This window comes from Pyxicephalus adspersus, chromosome 2 (assembly GCF_032062135.1).
Source record: "Pyxicephalus adspersus chromosome 2, UCB_Pads_2.0, whole genome shotgun sequence".
Classification (NCBI taxonomy): Eukaryota; Metazoa; Chordata; class Amphibia; order Anura; family Pyxicephalidae; genus Pyxicephalus; species Pyxicephalus adspersus.
In genome coordinates this window covers 139,340,396-139,361,245 of record NC_092859.1, presented here as the reverse complement: position 1 = coordinate 139,361,245, position 20,850 = coordinate 139,340,396, and the positions used below count along the sequence as shown (strand labels likewise).

At 40.3% G+C, this 20,850-nt stretch overlaps 1 protein-coding gene across 1 annotated transcript; it reads right to left on the bottom strand.

Moving 5' to 3' along the window:
• Nucleotides 1–340: 340 nt before the first annotated feature.
• Nucleotides 341–19,881, bottom strand: SELENOS (selenoprotein S). The gene is made up of 6 exons (XM_072402650.1): nt 19,723–19,881; nt 11,665–11,793; nt 9,542–9,648; nt 2,785–2,874; nt 2,146–2,227; nt 341–1,012 (listed from the first exon to the last, which is right to left on the bottom strand). The coding sequence occupies exons 1-6, from the start codon at nt 19,799–19,801 to the stop codon at nt 933–935; spliced, it is 567 nt and encodes a 188-aa protein (XP_072258751.1). The 5' UTR covers nt 19,802–19,881; the 3' UTR covers nt 341–932.
• Between the last annotated feature and the right edge of the window lie 969 nt (nt 19,882–20,850).

Below are 20,850 nucleotides of genomic sequence, written 5' to 3'. Positions count from 1 at the left end.
ACACGTAATGACAAAGTTGCACAATACAAAAGATGGCTCAATGTAGAAGGAAAAAAAATGTTGTTTGATAGCCCATTTGTTGGTTTGTTGGATTACCCAGCTTCAATGATGAAAGTGTATCCTCCTCTCAATCCTTGGAGAGCTTTAAAAAATTAGGGCCATTTTATTGCCCAGTTTGGTCAATTTACTTTTCTTACAGTTTATCCAACCAGAAGGCTGGGGACATTTACTAACTTCCTAATTTAAGCTTCTTATATTTAATTTGGTCTTCAGCTCCAGTTGAGTTTTAAGATGGATTTTCCCCTCCCCCAAGAACCAAAGTGTACAAAATATCACCACATTTTATGTAAAAGCACACATTTTCTTTACTAAACATTCACAGATTACAAACAGTGATTCTTTTTAATAATCTCTTGTAAAGGTTGATAACGTAAGCCTTGACACAATGGTTAACAAGTGTTGCTAATTTATGTAATATGGGAGAGCTTTATATCCATCCAGAAAGATGTTACCTTTTTGGCTGAAGGTGCAAATCGCCTATTTTTGTATTCAAACAGATACAACAATACATAGACATGTGCATTAGGGCTATCCGCCACACAACATCAGTCATCCCTATTGGCCGCAGACCATTTGTAAGGAGGACATCATTAAGAGCGTCAAACTGCAGTAAACAGGGTTATCGGTTAACCTGACAAGTCAGCTTTTCTAGAGCTTCAACAAATCATTTTAGCTGAAGCTAAGTCTTTTTGGTGTGCAAATAGTTTACGGAGTCCTGTAAGATTACACAGCACGATTCAATTTTTCTCCAGACAAAAATGACTCGCGAGACCCTTCAGAGCACTAACACAGACGCTGCTTTGGCAGGCGGTACAGTCCATTGACCTTGCTGGTATTTGTTATAGACCTAACACCAGCAAGGCAGCTTAACCTCATCCCCCTGCAGAGGGTCCTCTTCGTCCTGGTCTCCAGGCGCAGGTGCCTCCTCCATCACCCGTCAGAGGATTAAAACCTAAAAGAAAAAAAAAAAAAAAAGATATATACCGGTATTATGTTTTCTGCAGGGCTAGTTTTATTCTCATTCAATACTAGCCCTGAAGCCATAATCAGACGACAATCATCTGACGTGTGTACGAAGCCCAAAACAAAGCAGAAAGTAAAAATGCATTTTTGATCGATTTTAATCTCCATTGGCACTTATCAATGAGTGTAAACTTTTTTTTCGACTAGGGAATATTGCAGCTCACAACAGCTCTCTATTTAGAGCTGGTCCAGAGGTGAGCACTCTTTGCAACACTAGGTCGCAGGTTGGAATGGTAGACGGGACACCCTCTGCATAGAGTTTAAAGGTTCTCCCCATTTTAGCTTGGGTTTCCTCCCACATTCCAAAAACATGCAGTTAAGTTACTTGGCTCCCTCCAAATTGACCTTAGACTGTATTAAGAAATATGACTATGGTAGGAACATAAGATTGTAAGCCCTTTTAGGGACAGCTAGTGACATGACTATGGACTTTGTACAGCTCTGCGTAATACGTCTGCACTATATAAATACCGGCTAATAATAATAATAAAAGCTATCTGTAGGGGTTGGTAGATTGTAATCAATAAAATATTGTTTCCTTTATTAAAATTTAGGAACCTGTAGCAGAATGCTCTGTGACTTTCACAACCTATTGATTCATATGCAATAGGTTGAATATTGTGCATTATAAGGAATGTTCTAATGTTTCAAAGTATAAATGAATAGCTGAAATTGCACAAATAGAGCTCCCCCTGCAGGCCAATGCCTTGCTTCACAGACATTTAGCTGAATGCAGCACTTTGTCATGAGTAGCAGTATCTTCATATAGCTGTACAAAGCTCAGCCTTGTGACCAAGCAAGAAGGGTATGGGTGCCCTATTGATAAAATCCAAAGTTTTGGACTTCAAACTGTTAACAAGGAGATTAGATATACCTTGTCTAGTGGTCCCCTGTAGGTATGTTGGCAGCACATACACAACATTCATATTGTACATGCATGCATTCATTACATAGTTGACACGCTTGGCAATGTAAAGTCAGAACAGATCCTTGTTTATATTAAAGTCATGACCATCTTTCTATCTTGGCTCCCTAGCGAGCTGGAATTTTTGAAATACTGACCACTGCTTCTGAGAGGCCGCCGATCTGGTTTTGGCTTTGGGGCAGAGGATGATGTTGAGGTAGTTGCAGTTGGCTCCTGTGGCTGTACACAAAGAAGACAGTGATATAAATAAATGCTTTTCTGTGATAGCTTAGGATAAAACTCCCCAGGAGACCTATCCCCTCTAATTATTTTTTATATATATATATATATATATATATATATATATATATATATATATTACACACACACACACACATACTACATACCCATGCACATTTTATTTTTCATACCAGGTACTAAATATACAGTCCTACAATCCTAACAAAATTGTCTTCATAGATATAGAAAGCCGATGGGTTTTGAGTGCACTTTTAAAGGAGCAAAAAAAAAAAAAGAAAGCTGAATAGGTGGAGAAAGACCATTCCAGCTCTAGAAAAGTCTTGGAGCCGTGTGTGTGATGAGGTTATGAGTGAGAAGTCATTAGTAGGAGGAGTGAAGAGAGCAGCTAGGGGTTTACTTTTCTATCAAGTCAGAAATGTAAGTGGAACAAAAACTATGGAGGGATTAAGCTCGGGAGTTTGGAACATGCAATTATTCCCTAAGACGCTAATTGATGACCAAACAAAAAAACTGGATATCTAAACCTAAATCCTTACCTGACTGAGATGGGACGTCACTTTGTAACTCTTTCCTTCCTTCATGCTCTCCCAGCTCTCAATCTTCTGACGCCTCTTCTCTTCTTCCAGCTAAGAAAAAAAAAAAATCGTGGAAAACTTTAAAAACACAGCAAGAATCATATTAAACAATCTATTGCTGCAGAAGCCAACAGGGATCCCCAGCTGAGTAAAAGGTGTCCAAAAGCATTACCTGCCAAGATTTAGTGATGTAGACACACAGCAGGTTGCAGCCTATTTGGATGATGTTTAGAGAGAGATTTGAAAACTTTTTTTCAGGCTCCTGGGATATTAGGGATCAAATATTCCCTCCGTTTTAGGAGCCAGACTGCCCTGCAATATGTACAGCTGGCAATCACAGACGCATTGCACTGCAGCAGCCATATATCTAGGAAAAACACTACAGAGGGGACCTTTTAATACTTCATGATAAAATACTCAATGTGGACTTTTTCCTTTAACATTTAATTGGTAATATAAATGGGGAATGCACTATTTGATTCAAGTTAGAACTCTGTTCCTTGTAACCATATTACATGCAGACCTCCACTATAATATATATATATATATATATATATATATATATATATATGTCATTTTCTTCTCATGTGATTGGCTCACTGGATTCCCCAGCAGCTTTACTTTATAGCAATACTGAGACAGATTGTGTTATTGCAGCAGTCAGGCTCTCCAGCTTAGCACTCAAAGTGATTGGAATCAATGTACTAGATTCATTCAAATATCAGAAGTAAAAAACTGCAACAAAGCTACAATTTACAATTACAGTTGCAATTTGCAAAACTGACACTGTTGTCTTTTCTTGAGCAAAAGTGGGAGAACCAAACTTAGGCTACATACACACCTTGGATGATTTTACTATGATAATCGCCTCAGGGCTGATATCAGACGAGAATTTTATCCAGTACATTTTATACAGTGTACAGCGGCCGTCATTTGCAGTTAATGCATCTGTCCATGAAAGTGAAGGGGAGAGAGCACAACGGGGTGCCGCTCGGTCGTTCTCTCCCTCTTCTCTCCATTAAGCAGAACGGTGTTGTATGTAGAGCTTGTTCATGCATTGTGAAGTCCTTTGTTGTTGAAAAGGATTGTGAAAGATCCTTTTCAACGACAATTTTTGCACGTGTGTACCCGGCCTTCTGAAATAACAGTGTACCAGAGGTCAGTGAGGTTATGCTGAGCCCCCATAAATTAATGCACTCTAACCCCCATCAAAAGCTTAAATTAGCATATATACAGCAAATGCTTTAGGGCCTAAAGAAAAAAAACAAATTCACAACCCTTTCCAATGACTAACAACTGCACGATTCATGAACATTCTTCTTCATGGAGAGGGGGAGAACTTTCATTACGGTTGTTCTTCGTTCATGGATCCGCCAGGACGGTCGTTCAGATCATGGACGACGGGCGCTGTACACACGAAAGATTCTTGTCCAATATCAGCCCTGAGCCGATTACCAGACGAGAACTATTGCCTGTGTGTACATAACCTTACACATTTTGCAGATCTACCAAATTAAACCTTAAAATACAACCATATGTGAGCAAGCATTAGTGCAAGCCAAATTTTCTAAAAAGAATAAAAATTAAAAAACTATCTAATTGATAGCAGTGCTTGGCTTCCCTGTTCTTTCAGATGTCTGACTGCCTGGCAATAAAATTTGACTTCACTGGTGTCTTGGTAGGATGACATGGTGGGGGGTGTTTGTATGTTTTCTAGCTACAAAGCAAGACACAGCAGGCAGCCTTTCAGAGTCTGATAAAAGAACAATACTGGCACAAAGTATGTACAGCTGCAATGGTGCAGACATCTTAACTAATGCAAATGTGTGCCTGTCTCCCTGCTAATCTCAAAGAACAATACAATTACTAGAGGCACCTATTCATACTGCCAGAATAAATCAATGCATAATTAGATATCAACATGGGTTCTGGCAAATTAGCTTTTACTAAGAGGAAACCGTGCCCGATTAATCATAAGCTGGCATGATGGAAATATATTTTTTACATTAATTTAGGCAAATAAAAGAACTTATGAGTTTCATTCAGTGACTACATGCAGAATAGAAACATTTGATATTGTCTTAAGTAGAGATCCAGACACCTGCATGATTAGAACTAATTTTACAGGCATCTTCCACACGTTTTATGTGTATCGGTACCCAGACTATAAGAGAAGGGTCAGCAAACTACTAGGCCATTTTAGGAGGTCAAGAAGGGACACTAGGCCGGACTCAATGCATACAGAGGAGAGGGAATGTCCCCTTACCCCGGTGGTAGAAGTGTTAACGCCGGTCACGGTAAACAGGGAAGGGAGGCATAACAAGGAGGCTCAAGAGCCGCAGGCTGCCCACCCCTGCCAGTCAGGATTAGGCCAGGTCGACCAGGGGGGCATTAGGCCGAAACGGACTACTGGCTAGGCTGTATCTGGCCTAAAGGTCAGGGTTTGCCTACCCCTGCTATAGGACAATGATCATTTGTGATGGTCTTGGGTCTTGTGTTAGTACAGCTGTCCGTACAACATCAGACAACTGTATGGCACATAGCTGAACAGCAAACAAATGCTTTTGGGGCTAATGAGAAAGACTCAGAGGATTATCCTCCCCTCTGAGTAGGGCATAACACTGATGTCTTTACAGTGCTCCTATTATTATTGCACAGTATTTATATAGTGCTGACATATTACGCAGCGCTGTAGAAAATCCAGTCATGAGACTAGCTGTCCCTCAAAGGAGCACAGAATCAAATGTTCCTATCTCAGTCAGATGTCCTTAATACAGTCTAAGGGCAATTTTAGGGGGAAGCCGATTAGCCTAACTGCATGTTTTTAAAATGTGGGAGAGAACCTGCAATCTCCATGCAGATAGTGTCCTGGCGGAGATTCAAACTGGTGACCTAGCACTGCAAAGGCCGAAGTACTAACCACTAAGCAGCCATGATTTTACTGAAAATAACCACTGATTGTTTTCAGTGCCTATAACAATCATCAGTGCAGGGCTGACTAGTATATAAGTCCCACGTTTTTGTTTTAGGTAAGCGATTACATTTTAGAATGTGAGCGAACCAAAAGAATATAGAACTGCCATTGCAGACTTTTTTTTTTTTAATCTGTGCAAGCTCACTTTAAATTCACTCTGCATGCAATTATCCTAAATATATCCTAAATAGACTAAATAAATTCTCTCATAATAAGCCTTCTAGGTCTGTGGTTGTAGATAGGGTTTTTGCAAAACTTGTAATGTCCTCTAGCAAACTTGTCTATTAACTGGAAACTAAAAGGGCGATGAGGAGCACACTGCATCTGATGTCTTTACGTGGACCAAGTCACTCAGCCGTTCACCCTTGAAATCTAATTTATTAACAAGTTTGTAATAAATATATATATATATATATATACACACACACACACACACACACACACACACTCATCATAATAAATACAGAATCTGAATGGTAATCCAGTGCCCCCTTCCCACAAAAGATAAAAATTTTAGATTTACAGAGGCAACAAATCTCTATGACTGCTAGCTCTCTGACCTAATAACAAAGTCACCAATAAGAATTGCACACCAACAAAGGAATCTGACTGCTATACCTGCCATGTGTGTAATATAGTCCTCTGTACTAAAGATTTTATTTCCACTGATCCACACAGCAGTAAATGTCTTAGATTAAATTTTACAAAGCCCTGATTTAAAGTAATCAAAGGACCGAAATAGGAAAACTAATACTGAACTGAAAAGAAGAGTTTTTTTAACCAAAATAGAATTGCAGTATAATAAGCCACAGACTGTAATTATTGCAGCTCTGCATTTAAATGAAATAATAAGGGTGGGGGAGAGGACTGCACTGGAGGGCCAACATTGCCTGAAATGGTGCCATGATGATAGCTAGCACATGGCAGCTACCACTTTACAAGTTGATTTTGTCTCAGACTGTTTACCTTTCCACAGTCAAACCACAGTTTCTGAAGATTTCTTTCTTACCATTGAAACATTTCTTAGGTTAGTTTTCATACCATGAGTATTTTGTTCATAAAATACCTTTTTTAGCTTGTTAAATTAAAGCCTTTCATTACTAGGAACTTCCTTACAAAAACACATTGTGTGAGCTCTCCTCTGTTTTTGTTAGCTTTAGAAAAGCCAAGAGAAAACAAAGTTCATTTACTTTCCTTTAGTAGTAGACATTTCCAACTAGTGCCACGTCCTATTACCTCACAGTCTTGTCTGGGCAAAAGTATGTTATGTATCTACCTTCAGATAAAAAAAATGCAGAATACCCAGCTTCAAAATATAAAGTGCCCCTTTATGAGAGATTGGCCATTTCAATGGATATGTAAGCATATCAATATGATCCATTCAAAAGAACCACCACACACCTGAATTGTATTGAAATCTAAAAGTTTGTGAGCTTACATAATATATTAAGAAAAATTGTAATCCACATGCATGAAGAAAGCCTAGTTTTTACCTTGGGCTAAAGAATATTTACCCTTTATGGTGCACAGATCTAAAGTCAGACGAATGTAGTTAAGTAATAGACGCTAGGGAGATCTGACAACACTTAGGCTACGTACACATGTCAGATGATTCTCCTCCAATAATCCCCTCAGAGCTAGTATCGGATGAGTATCTGACGTGTGTACAGCGCTCTTAGTTCATGGATCCATTCTGTCGGATTCACGTATGACGAGCGAACGTAAAGAAAAAGAAGGAAGAAAGTGCAGCTTCACGAGAACGATGCTGCTCCATGGTTCTCCCCTCTCCATAGAGCAGAACGGTGCGGTATGTACAGCACTCGTTCATGCATCATTCAGTCTTTTGTCGTTGGAAAGGATCGTGAAAGATGTTGTGTAGAGATGTACTGCATATGTTCTTTTTTCCCTGCCAACTACTTTTTAGGTTCCTTTGGTCCTTTTTAGGTTCCTTATAGTCTGCACTAATATGAAAGGATCCGCTCTCCCTGCAAATTCATTTTTTAACTTAAAATATGCAGAAATACGAGGATGTAAGTGTGCACAAATTGTGGAACACCCACAACTCAAAAGGTGGAAAGGAGAAATTATAGTTAGAAAGTTTTACTGTTGTGGCATCCAAGACATACAAAAAACCCAAAGTGACTCAGCTTGCCAACGTGCCTATAACCCAGTAACTCATCTCAATATCTCCAAACATAACCAAGTAACCAGGGTGGCTTGGTTTACAGAGTTCTGCTCATAGCAAAGTCTTTATTTTGTTCAAATTGACCCTTTAGGCAATAAAGCTTTGTTATAGACCTGCCCAGCTTTCTTGTTGGACATTAAGTTCGATTGGAACGATAAAAATTGGAAGTGTGTACGCACCTTTACACTTACTAACCAAGGCAAACCTAAACCCCCCACCTTCCTTTTTCATCCATGTCTATTTTTTTTTTTTTTTAATATTGTTGTTTCCTGGGCCCTCAGCTCAAGCACCCCAACACTACTGCTAAAACCTTGATTGCTGCTTCACATATAAACTGCAAGTTGCAACTCTTAACAAATGTACTTTTAAAAACTCCCCTCTAGCTATCCATCAATGCCCAAATCTGGAAAAATGTCCCATAAAAGCAACAGCTTGATCTTTCCTGAGTAACCAATATCATAGCCCTACCATACGGTTTGACTTTGAGATTATTGAGACCATCTAACTCATCATTTTGCTGTCTTAAAAACTTCTTGGCTTTGATTCTGTATAGAGATAGCATTAATATCTATGATGACATTTTGGAAGATGGGTTGTCTAATATTTTGATAAGTCTACCACTCCTAACCACAAGCATTCTTTCCTATATTTCCACAATCTTGGCTCATAAAGCCTTGTGCCATTTTCCCTTTAATCCCCATCTTCCTGATCCTACTTTGAGCATTTCTTACCTGGTATATCTCAGGACTCCAGTCTAAACCCTTCAAAAAAAACCCAAAAACTATTTTTAAGATTGTCATTAATACTCACAAAAACTCAACAGGTGCTCATTGCACATCTCACAGGGCACTAGAGCAGAATTACATAAACTGAAGGAATCAAGTGAATTTTTGCTCAGTTTTATTTGTTACAATCTCATGTGTTACAATGGTACATAACAATAAACCTGTATGGGCTCTGTTCTGGGATCAGCTGCTTTCTAGGATTCATGCAGCGATATGATGTATTGTCTCTGGCACATAGATCTCTGGTCTTCACATTCCCACAGTACCGGCTGTTTCTAGGAAGGAAAAGGGCTGCCAAGACCTGGGTGCCAGTATTTACTTTGGGATGAGGAGACAGATTTTCTCACTGCCAACATGACTATTTGATCCTATATAGGCAGCTCCGCCAGGAGATCCCCCCATCAGCGCTCAGTTACTAAGGAGAATTATGGTGAGTGGAAAGACTTGCTTAAGAGAAGACTTGGACAGTCAGAAAAACTTAAATGCTGAAAGTGATCACTAACTGGGCATTCATAATAAAGTTAATCAGTGGCAGTCATTAAAAAGTAACACAAGATTTTCTTCAATGCCCGTTACTGTCCTCATGATTTAACTGGACGGTGTCTGTACTGTACATCAGGAATAAAAACACACCCCATTCCTGCACATGGAAAAATGCAGCTCAACATTTTATTAGGAAGAAGTGACTGCCGAGTTATAGACTGCCTTTGCTCAGTTCTGAGACATGGATTTCCAGCCATTGCAAGACACTTCTAAAGAGCCAACGTGACTCACCTGTCTCTGCTTTTCCCTATATCTTTCCGCCTGGGCGTCTAGCTCCCGCTGCATCTTTAGCCTGGCGGCAGCCACCGCTTCCTGTCTTCTGACCACTTCATTTGGGTCTATGGAAAAATATAATACTGTAAAGTCATATTATGCCTTCAGTGTTACATGCTAAGATCACCAAGATAGGAGTCAAGCTTTTCAAACCATTCACTGTATAAACATTAGGGATCTTTTTCTTTCTGGCATTAAACAGACATTTAACTTGTACAATATTCCCATTGCATTGGAGTACTCTCTGTTGTGGACTCTGATAAACGAAGCAGTTACTAGATATTTATAAACAAAATTTTTTATTGCATCACAAATCACACAAAGTGTGCCATGTTTCAGTGATAGACAGGACCACAGCATTTGTGGCCCCTAAACGCAGTATGTTTTATTGTGTAATTGTCAGGTAATACATAAAGCATTGTGTGACTGTATGCTGGTGTGTGGATAGGATTTTTACAGGTAACAGTTAAAAATCAAATTTTCTCATAACTCCCTATTTTATCACCACCTTTGCATGCACCCTTTAATAGACAACTCTCTGATGCTTGAGAGTTATTGCTCACCTGGAAAATCCTCATTATAGGCTCCTATATACATAATATGGTCAGAATGAACAGCCCTACCTAGAATTATTGTATAAAAACCCACACCTGTACTATTTTAGACCAGCGTCTCAAACTGTTTAGTGCAAGAATGGCAAAACAATGCAATATACATATACAATGCATAAATGACAATTGTGGCAACATTTGTTAATTGCATTTGTTAACATTTGTTAACAAACATTTGTTAATTTTGGTTAAACAGTCATTACCACAAAAATATACCCTATATACTCGCGTATAAGTCGAGGTACCTATTTTTACCTTGGAAAACAGGAAAATTGATTGACTTGAGTATAAGACGAGGGTGGAAAATGCTGCAGCAACCTTTTAACCTAGTGTATATAGTGTCCTGGCCTAGCGCTTCAAAAGCCGGAAAGCTAGCCTCTGAGCCTCTATGCACACTGCAACCCATGGCCTATCTTTTCTGCATGGCATTAGGTAAATCACTTACTGTAGTGGTGTCACGCTGTCGTGCATCCCGGGCTGGGTTACCATGCCGGGGAGCCTGACTGGAGTATAAGCTGGGGGTGACTTTTTCAGCACACTTTTGGTGCTGAAAAGGTTGACTTATACTCGTGTATATACAGTAGGTGTTAATCCATCCCTAGAAAAGTGGTAAACTGCTCAATAATTTTTGTTGTTAAACCAAATATGATGAAAAATGTAAAGAAAGAAATAAATAGAGACTAAACTATACAGAAATGTTTTTTTATATGAAAATTTAACTTTGGTTGTAAAAAAGTAAAAGCAACATAATATATTATTATATTGCAGTGGCTTACAAAAAAGGTCTAAGGGTCTAATGGGCCCCATAGTTTAGTGAATCCATTTGACTGGTTAAAGTTACTGCCACAGGACCAATACCGTAGCAGTCGCCAACCGCTGGTTCGCAAGAAAATTTTGGGAGTCCGTAGCTCTGGCCGATGAACCCCCGAGCGGGGTCAGGAGAAGGAACCCGCTGGGGGAGTGCACTGACCAGGGTTGCGGACCATGTCCCCCGTACAGTTTCTAGGTTCAGTGAGGTGGGCAGGCTGTGTCCCTGGAGACAACCCGCCCATTCCCCCATTGCAGGCTCAGAACTGCGATAGGAGAGTGGGCGGGGGTTATGTCTCGATGACGTCACTCTGGGGGGAGTTTCTCCCCCTTTGAGTAACATGCAGCTCTCCACGCATGCACGGTCGGGAGCCAGTGATTTTAGTGGTCCACTGGACTGAAAAGGTTGGTGACCACTGCAATATAGTAATGGGTTTCACCTAAACATCTACTGATTTCAGTCTGTGCTGGGTATAACCATTGTGCAACTATTACTATAAGTTTTTCTTAACATATTAGCATATTTGGTTCACGGTCACCAATTTATGGATTACTATCTACTAAAGATATTGGAAAAAAAGTGACATGGCCAAAGACAAAATTTAAGGACATGAACATTAACTATCTTTAAAATCTTTATTAAAGACCGGTAAAAAGAAATACCTGGTGGTGTTGAGGTCTTTGTGGTTGCAAGAAGAGAGTTGATGTTGGAAGAAAATTTCTGCTTCAAAACATACAACAGGATGCAACCGAAAAGGATAAACCAGCCATAGGTTGACAGAGCTGTACCCACTGCAAGGAAAAAGCAACATGATTAGACACTCATCTCATCACAAATAACAGAAACAAAATATCAACCGTGGTTATCAATACCTGGAATATGAATACAATACACATGGGCCGATAGATTGTTAGACTGATTTTTGGGTTGTCAAATCAGACACTGCACATTAGGACGGGTTGGTAAATTTTGAAGGAACACAGTCATCTTGTGTGTAAAAATGGTTAAGCGAATTCAGTCAAGAGTTCCCAATGGTCCTGTGGTTCAGCCAATCCACACCCCAGGATTGGCGGGGAAAATGTCATCTACGCATTTGCAGGGTTTTGAGACTACCACAGTGGCTCAGAGGTTAGCACTCTGGCCTTAGAAGTGCTAGGTCCCAAGTTCAAGTGTGCAGGTTCTCCTTTTGTTTGTCTTTCCTCCGATATACAGCAGCGCTGGGTCCCAGGTTCCAATCCCATCCAGGGCTCTACCTGCATGGAGTTTGCAAAGGTTTCCTCTGGGTAATCCAGTTTTCTCCCACATTCCAAAACATGCAGTTAGGTTATCTGTCTCCCCCCAAAATTGCCCTTAGACTGTATTAAAGACATATGACTGAGATAGGGACATTAGATTGTGAGCCCCTTTGAGGGACAGCTAGTCACATGACTATGGACTTTGTGTAATATGTTGGTGCTATATAAATAGTGTGTAATAATAAGGTAAGACTGAATAAGTCAGATGAGCCCATAATTCACAGCACATGAGCTCATACGTACTAGGTTTAAGGTCATACCCGAGGTGAAGCAGTAACCTGGCTGTCCATGCAACTGCGTTAGTTCTTAAATTGGTGCTTGAACTCTTTACAGGTGGCAGCGGTTGCTTGTACTGAACTGCTCATGGAAAGGATAACTGCCAGACTGAACAAATTTTTAGGTAAAAAAACAAACAAACATATTGGCTGTTTAGGTTTTCCTGGCTGATCCTCATTGTTTTCCCAAATCTAATGAAAAGGGCTGCTTGCTTGGTGCACAAACATGCATACGTGTGTACTACAACCATGCATGTCTATCCTGGATCTATGCATCTGAAACCCAAACACTGTCACCAGAACTAGCAATTTTTCTTATTTTGGAAAATAAAATCACCCCCACTGAACAACTAATTTTTTTTTTCAGCTTCCTTCTGCTTTTCTGAATATTTTTACTCAGCCCCCCACATGTAACTGATAGCTAGACTTGTTTTTAGAGAACTGTTCTGGATGAGGAAATGTAAACAGAGTGCTCAGGCTCAGATGGAAGCTGCACAAATCTTCAGGGATTGTAAAATGACAGCTGAACGCTACTTCTAATTACAGCCCAGTGCGCTTTGTTTTTCTATACTGATGCAGATACTTGAATGTAGTTACCAACGAAGAGAAAGGAACATCAAAGCAATGTATTTTAATTTAAGCTGAAGGCAGAACCTATATACAGAGGGTGCTGTAAGCAGTAATTATTTGCCTTCCCTGCAATCCTGTGTATGTTGTAATGTGTGCTCACTATATGGTGCTCAGGCATTGTGGGCAGGCCCAGTGTGTCAGGTGTTCCCTTATAGCAAAGAAACATATAAAGTATATGTAAAGGCAATTTTTGTTTTTTTGCTGTCTGTCCCCATTAGATATATTTATCCCCTTTATTTGTCCTTAGTTACAAAGTCAAAGTAATGTAAAACAATTTGGGCTCTTTTTATTAAAAAGGGCAATCAGACATTTACTAGATTGTCAAGAAAAAAAAATCCATAAACATAGACAAGTCAAACTGGCATTGAGATGAGTGGAAGCACCTGCAAATGTATAGCAATTTGTTATGATAATAAACATCCCATCCCACACCATTGGTGTCCAGACATTCAAAAAGCTGGGCTGGTGCTTTTTAAGTGGAGGTGTAGATGGCATGCTTACAACCCTTCAGCAATGGAGATACCCAACCATATGCCTGGAGTGCCAATTTCAACAGGAATTAGAGTGTATTCATTTTTTGTATTAGAAACAGCAGATCAGGGATTCCAATCTGGATAAGACCTGGGTAATACCCCCATACCTTACTATTGTTTGCAATTTATGCTACATAGGGACAGTGCTAACATCCACCTTTTGTTAGATGGAATTTAAGTACTTTGAGTGTGCTACAGAACCTGCAGTGTCCAAATTTCAGTTCACCTCTCTTGCTGAGTAGCCTGAGAAAAGCAACTCTGACTATTCTATCATAAATAATCAACCAGCTTCCAGTTCCTTCCCATACATAATAATTATATAAATTAGCCCACCCATCACAGTGGTGGGCAAAGATGTTGCAGAGCCGGGCTTCAAACACAAGATGCACAACTGCCCTGAGCTTTGGGTTCCTGAATGCACTTTGCAGAGTCACAAACTGTATTAATAAAAATTAAATATTTTAAATACAAAAACAAAAAACTTTCTTTGACTAATTTAGATTACCTCCTATAGCCATATAACCTTCCATAGAACCATAAAAACTAAGACATGAGCGCCCTCTAGTGAGAAACCAAACACTTGGCAATGCACAAAACCTCAGATATCATTACGCCTCTTTATACTGGCAAAAAGTTTTATAATAAAAATAAGCTGCGGACAATTCATTTCTGCTCCTCTGTCCAATACAAGCAAATAGACCTGGCTATAACCACTTTTTCCCATCCATAGGCAGGATGAAATGCCTTTCCCAGCTCCTGTGGCTATATCAGCCCACCATGAAACTGGCCAGATCTACAACACCTTCTAGCTGGATGAGAAAACCTAATGAAACATTCACCTATTTTACACTGACCATGATAGGTACTATGCAAAGACAGCAATGGATAAAATATAGAAGCAATTAACCTCAAATTATTTAAACAATAAACAAGAATTATTTTGCCACACAAATAGATTTGGGTGAAACTTCAAGGCAGGCCATAGTTCATTTTATTACCATATGTGAGATCACCTTGCTGAGGGGACCCCAATAATAGCCAAGAGTTTTTCTCACTTCCTACATTTAAAGGTTTTATAGGACAGTTTGCAGATCCTGTCCACCCAAACATAGTAAATCTGTACTAGTTTGGTATTTTAAACATCTGAGAACACACAGTTTATCAGGCATAGGATATGATACAAAATCTTATTGATAACAACTTCACTTTTTACTTTAAAGAGGAACTGAACAGAAAAGTGCCTAAAATAAAAAAAAAAAAAAATAAATAAAAATAAACCACACCTTAAATCACGCATACTGCGCATGTGTTGGATCGGCAAATTTTTTTCTTTGCACGAAAAGGCTCCTTCTGCGCATTCCCAAGATGCTAAGGCATGCGCAAAAACAGCACCCAAGAGCTTCCGGGATGCGTGACGTACGGTGTTGCACTTATTAAAAAAAAAACAGAATTTTTACCTTACATAAAAGGGTTGTCTACCCTTTTATGTAAATGAAAAAATTGAGTTTAGGTACGCTTTAAGTACTAGATGTGGCTTCAGATTGCCAATACAACCTGGGGGGAAGGATTCAATAATACTGGACAGGATTGGCCCACTCAGTGACACCAACCACATGGCCTGCTTACAGCATGTTTTATTAGTGTGGGTGGTAGACAGGGTTGTGCCCATTACTACACCATTATAATTCATAGAGGCTTTTATATGGCAAACCAGCAAGCCCTGCATGGACTGCCAACAGGAAACAAAAAGGCCAGGATGTTAACTGATTGTACAATTTCCAAATGTAATTTGGCATAAGTAATATAAAGCAAACACTAGTAGATTTATTAATAGGGAAGGTCTTGTTCAACTTGAGGCCAAACCACATTTATGCCAGTTAGATATAAATAGCACCTGCACTGCCTGGTTCCACGTATTTACAAATGCTTTGGTACCCAACCTGTGCCAGGGATGCTGAATCCCAAAACAAGTTTTGTCATACATCAGGTCTCAGAAAGAATTAGTGGATATCAATTCTTTTAATTCTTATAATTCTGATACTCAGAAAGATTACTTCGGTGTGTATATTGTTCAGCTTTATCATCTTTTTAGGACCCAGGAAGGGTAACTTGACTTTTAAAGAGTAACTCTAGCCATTGATTTAGTTTTGGGCAAAGCAGTGAAGATTTAACTATACCAGATAAAAACCTATTTGTGACCCCCATTGAAGAGTTTTCTCCAACTTCCTGTACCTTTGATAGCACGTGATCTAATATTGTGTTTCTGTGAAACCCTAGGGTTCATCCAGGGCTTGCTAAGGGTTCCCTGAGCAATCTGTGTGTCTCAGGTCAGTTTAAAGGACACCAGTAATCTTTTTGACTATCTGTAGGGGTTATATTCTTCCCACTGACCGCTATGCTAAGATAGTGTGAGCTGTGAATATAGAAATTATAGAAGGGTTCCTTAGTATTAAAAAAGGTCAAAGCTTTGTAGGATCTTCCTCCTACAAAGCAAGGATGATGTGACTGGTTCCTAAAACATTTCTTGTGGAATGCAGAGCAGCTGAAATCTCAGGAGAATGGGATGGACTGGAGTGTAAAATAAATTCTGCTGCACTACATTTGTATAAATAGATTAAATTTCAATTTTCAATTCCAGCCCCTGTGCCACCCTTACAACAAATGGGGGTATCACCAGGACAGGAAGTCACAGACAGAAATATGTTGTGTCGTTGTGGTACAGATTTCTTATCATGCTCATAGACAAATCTTTACAATGGGGTGATGAGGCATTAACCCTTCCCCAATCTACACAAAACAAAAGGTTTGATAGAGCTCGGTTTTAGAAACAATAATTTTTTGATTCTTCATTGCCCAGTTTTAAATCTGAACTCTGGGCTCAAATACATTTAAAACAAATATCTCAACTGTCTTAAAAGATCTAGCACAGGAGTGGGCAAACTTTTTGGCTCAGGGGCCACAATGGGTTCTAAAATTTGGCAGGGGGGCTGGGCCACGATCAGATGGATGGAGCCCTGAGGCGTCACTGAACGCGACGTCATGATGACATAACCCTGCCCACTCTCCCATCGCACATCTGAGCCCGCGATGGGGAAGTGGACGGAACATGTTCCATCCACTTCCCCCAGCCTGGGATATGTACAGGGAACATCGTCTGCAGCTCTGGCAGGTGCGGCCCCCAGTGGGATCCTTCTCCTGACCCTGATTGGGGGGGACCAGCCAGGGCTGCAGATCTACTTCATAGTAGCCGCTGAGGAAGAGAGAGATTTCAACGGGCCGGATACAAAAAGCCCAATTGGCCTATTTATGGCCCGGGGCCCGTAGTTTGCCCATGCCTGATGTAGCAGGATGTAGTACCAAAAGCCTTGGCAAACCCAGATAACCTAGTAAAAACTATAAATGTAGCAGTGCCCTCATCACTGTGTGTTGTACATAACTTGTACAGGCAGCTGAGATGCAGGAGGGACCATGCACAGCCACCCACTATAGGCTGCCTGAAGGAGTGGACGGATACAAGACCAGTCACCCTGCACAAGGGAAGGGAGCAGCGGTGACTGGTCTTTATTACAGAAAACCCCTGGATACAAATAACACTAGACTACTGTACATATCTGGTAATAATTCAAAAAAAGAACACAAGATAGAAGTAAAAATTAATGTCCCTTTTATTTAAAAGGAGAACTAATGTCATTGGTGTCGCTAAGCTTTTGACATCATCAAGAAAACATGATCAGAGTACTTGCTGATTATAGCACACACTTCCTTTTCTTTAAGGCCCTGCAGCAATGACAGGTCCAGGCTCCTATCACCATTACCTCACCACAAGCCGCCACCTTCACTGCTGACTCTTCCAGGTGCACAATGATCCTCTATGGCAATTGTGCAACCACTGATGATGTACCTCCAGCACAGCAGTTACAATGCCCTGGCATCTAGGTCTACGACTTTACGTGTCTCTTTTGCCAAAAACCTCCAGCTCCGGGGTCTTTTTTTTTTTTAGTTTTGTTCTGCTTTAAACAATGTTTACACCTTTAGGTTTAACACAAGGAAAAACTAATAATCAATCAGATCCATGAAAACCTGAAACATTTCCCAGAATGTAGATGATTAGAAACAAAAGGTTTCTGCATTTTTTAAGCTTTTTGTTTTACAAGGTTTGCCACATAATTTGCTCAATTTGATCTTTTTACAGCATGCAGGAAGAAATGAGAAACTACCGGAGCCAGAGCTGCATGTGGCTCTTGAGCCTCCGTGTGGTGGCTCCCTTCCCTATTTACCATGACCGCTGTTAACACTTCCACTGCTGGGTAAATAGGGACCATTCCCTCTCCTCCGTATGCATTGCGGAGGAGAGGCATTTCCCTTCGGGGGGCTTTCCTGGTGGGGGGCGGGACTCGAGAGAGAGTCCGGCCTAGTGTGCTTCTGCCTACCCCTGAAATGGCCTAGCGGCCAAAAAAAGTTTGCTGACCTCTTGCCTAGGTGATCCAGAATGAATAGGAGCCTGGAGCCTCCCAGAATACCTACGTCATGCATCCCAGGAAGCTCTTGGCTGCTCCTTTTGCGCATGCCTGAGCCTCTCAAGCATGCACAGAAGGAACCCTTTTGACAAAAGGGAAAGACATTTTTTTCACATCTACGTCACCTGATCCTGCATCTGGTGACATAGGGAGAAAAACCCAGAAGAACAGATATAAGCGGTTCCTGTCGCTCCCTCTGCACTGGGCCGAAGATGGATAGCGGGATGACGGTGGACCCTATAGAAGAAACCTTCAGACGGATCAACTGCTCTGGAGGATTGAAGGTAAATGTAATTTTTTTGTTTTGGGTCGTTTAAGGGTTTACTTCCTCTTTAACATTATACCTCCTAAAGTAGAATTAAAGTTCTACTTTTAAAGTGGACAAATACATTACACCTGCCACATTCGGGGTAGCTAAAAAAATAAACACTTACCTGGTCCCATCGACGTCTTCCAGTGTCCTGCCATCCTTTGGCAGTGACCTCTTCGTAAGCTCTGTCCCCCGGTGCGTGCGCTGACGTTCCCGGAAGTTCTCGGTGATATTGGTGCGTGTGGCTGTCGCTAGGGGAATTTCAAATTACTTTGTATTGAATGCAATACACAGGATTTATATGTCTAAAAGCAGTACATGGTCTTTAATGAAAATTTATTTTACAGTATAATAGTATATAATATATAATAATTATTATTATTATATAATAGTATGTATAATAAAAGTTAAAACACAAAATCATGTCAAAGTTTATTATTAAATGTATATTTTTTTTGTATTTAATTTATTATTTTGACACGATTTTGTGTTTCAAACTTTATTATACACAAACTATTAAAATATACTGTAAAATAAATTTTCATAAAAGACAATGTACCGCTTTTTGACCTATAAATCCGGACAGAAATGAACCGCACAGGAGGTTAATGACAATTCCGCTCAATGTTTGTACGATCAGGCCGGTCATTACTGCAGAAAGTAACAGGCAATGTCCCATCTGCAATAATGCGACTTACCTGTCTGATCACTCTTCTGGCAAAACACTGAGTTGCGCATGTGCAGCGTCAGCTTTAGTTGCTGCAGTAGTTGCAATGAAACCCAGTATTGCCAATATTTCCCTTGCATATGCCGGGATGACACTTGGATAGGTCGCCCCGGCACAGTCAGTTCAGATGGCTGAAGATGGAAAGGTGGCAGTGCCTGGTGCTGGCATGCAGACAGGAGAGCCATGTTTAGTTCTGCTTTTAAAGGCCTGGAATACTGATAAAAAAGGATGGAAGTACAAAACACTTTTAGGCCTTAACCTACACAATATGATGACCTGCAATGTACATTAGATGGAAATCCATCAAATCTCACAACATAACCAAGGCCTTTTACACAATAACAGCACAGGTAACCATGGTGATGCCACCTCCACCCAGGCCTCACCCTCCCTATAGATACATATGATGGGTCATAGACAAGCCAGGGGTCACCTGTCTCCTGTAGGAAGCCTGTAAAGTCCAGCTCTAGGTCGGGCTTGGCGGGCGGAACCTCCTGGTCACCCAGCTCCATGCTGACACCGCTGCCTTCTCTTCGGCCAGATCCGGCTTCGTGATGTTTACTAAGCTCCAGCCAATAGCAGCGCTGGATGACGTGTCTTAATTGAGGTCACGTGGAACGCAAGGGACTTAGTGAATTAGAAACCGGATTCACGTTGCGTTTCAAGCCTCAATAAGGCGATTGGCTGAATATGAATTACGGGGCGGGGCTAACCTGTGTCATGATGATTAGGCTGAAGCAGAATCTGACAGCTGGCAATGAGTCTTAATTCCGCACACGTTACACGTGGACAAAGAGTTATATTTTCAGGCACGTGACTGCAGTTCTGAAATCTCATTGGGCCAAACTGAACATAGTTGTCACTTCTTTTTTTTAACTAACTGATTAGGATTATTGTATGAAACGATAACTGTAACTAATGAATGAAAAAATAATTAGTTTTAATTAAAAAAAGGTATTTTTTTTAGTCCCCCCTTAAAACTGTCCCCATCACTGTGCATATTATTAATATTACACAGTATTTATACAGTGCCATCATATTATGCAGCGCTGTACAAAGTCTATAGTCATGTGACTAGCTGTCCCTACCATAGTCATATGTCATTAATACAGTCTATTGTCAATTTTGGGGGGAGACAATTAACCTAACTGAATGTTTTTGGTACATGCAGAAACATAGAAAAAAACATGCACAGCTTGGTGACGGGGAACAGAATAGCTATTCCTTTCCTCCAGCACTCACAGCATCTTCTATTCAGTGACACAACTCTGTTCTTTGAATCCCCATTCTCTCCAGTCAAAAAACAGGGCACTCTGATTGGTCAAGAAAAGATATCTGGCGAAAAATTAGGTTCCATCTCCTAAACAGAGCATAGATCAATCCAAACTGCATAAAGATGTTCTTGGCAGCCTCATAGGAACAGGCACTATAGGCATAACAGTGTAAACGCATTGTGCAAATCATGTGCTAAGAAATACTACTAATGCTTCTGATGCCAATTACATTGGCTGTTCCTAGCACGCAAAAAGTGTTGTCAATTTTGCTTTAAGCAAGTCAGCCA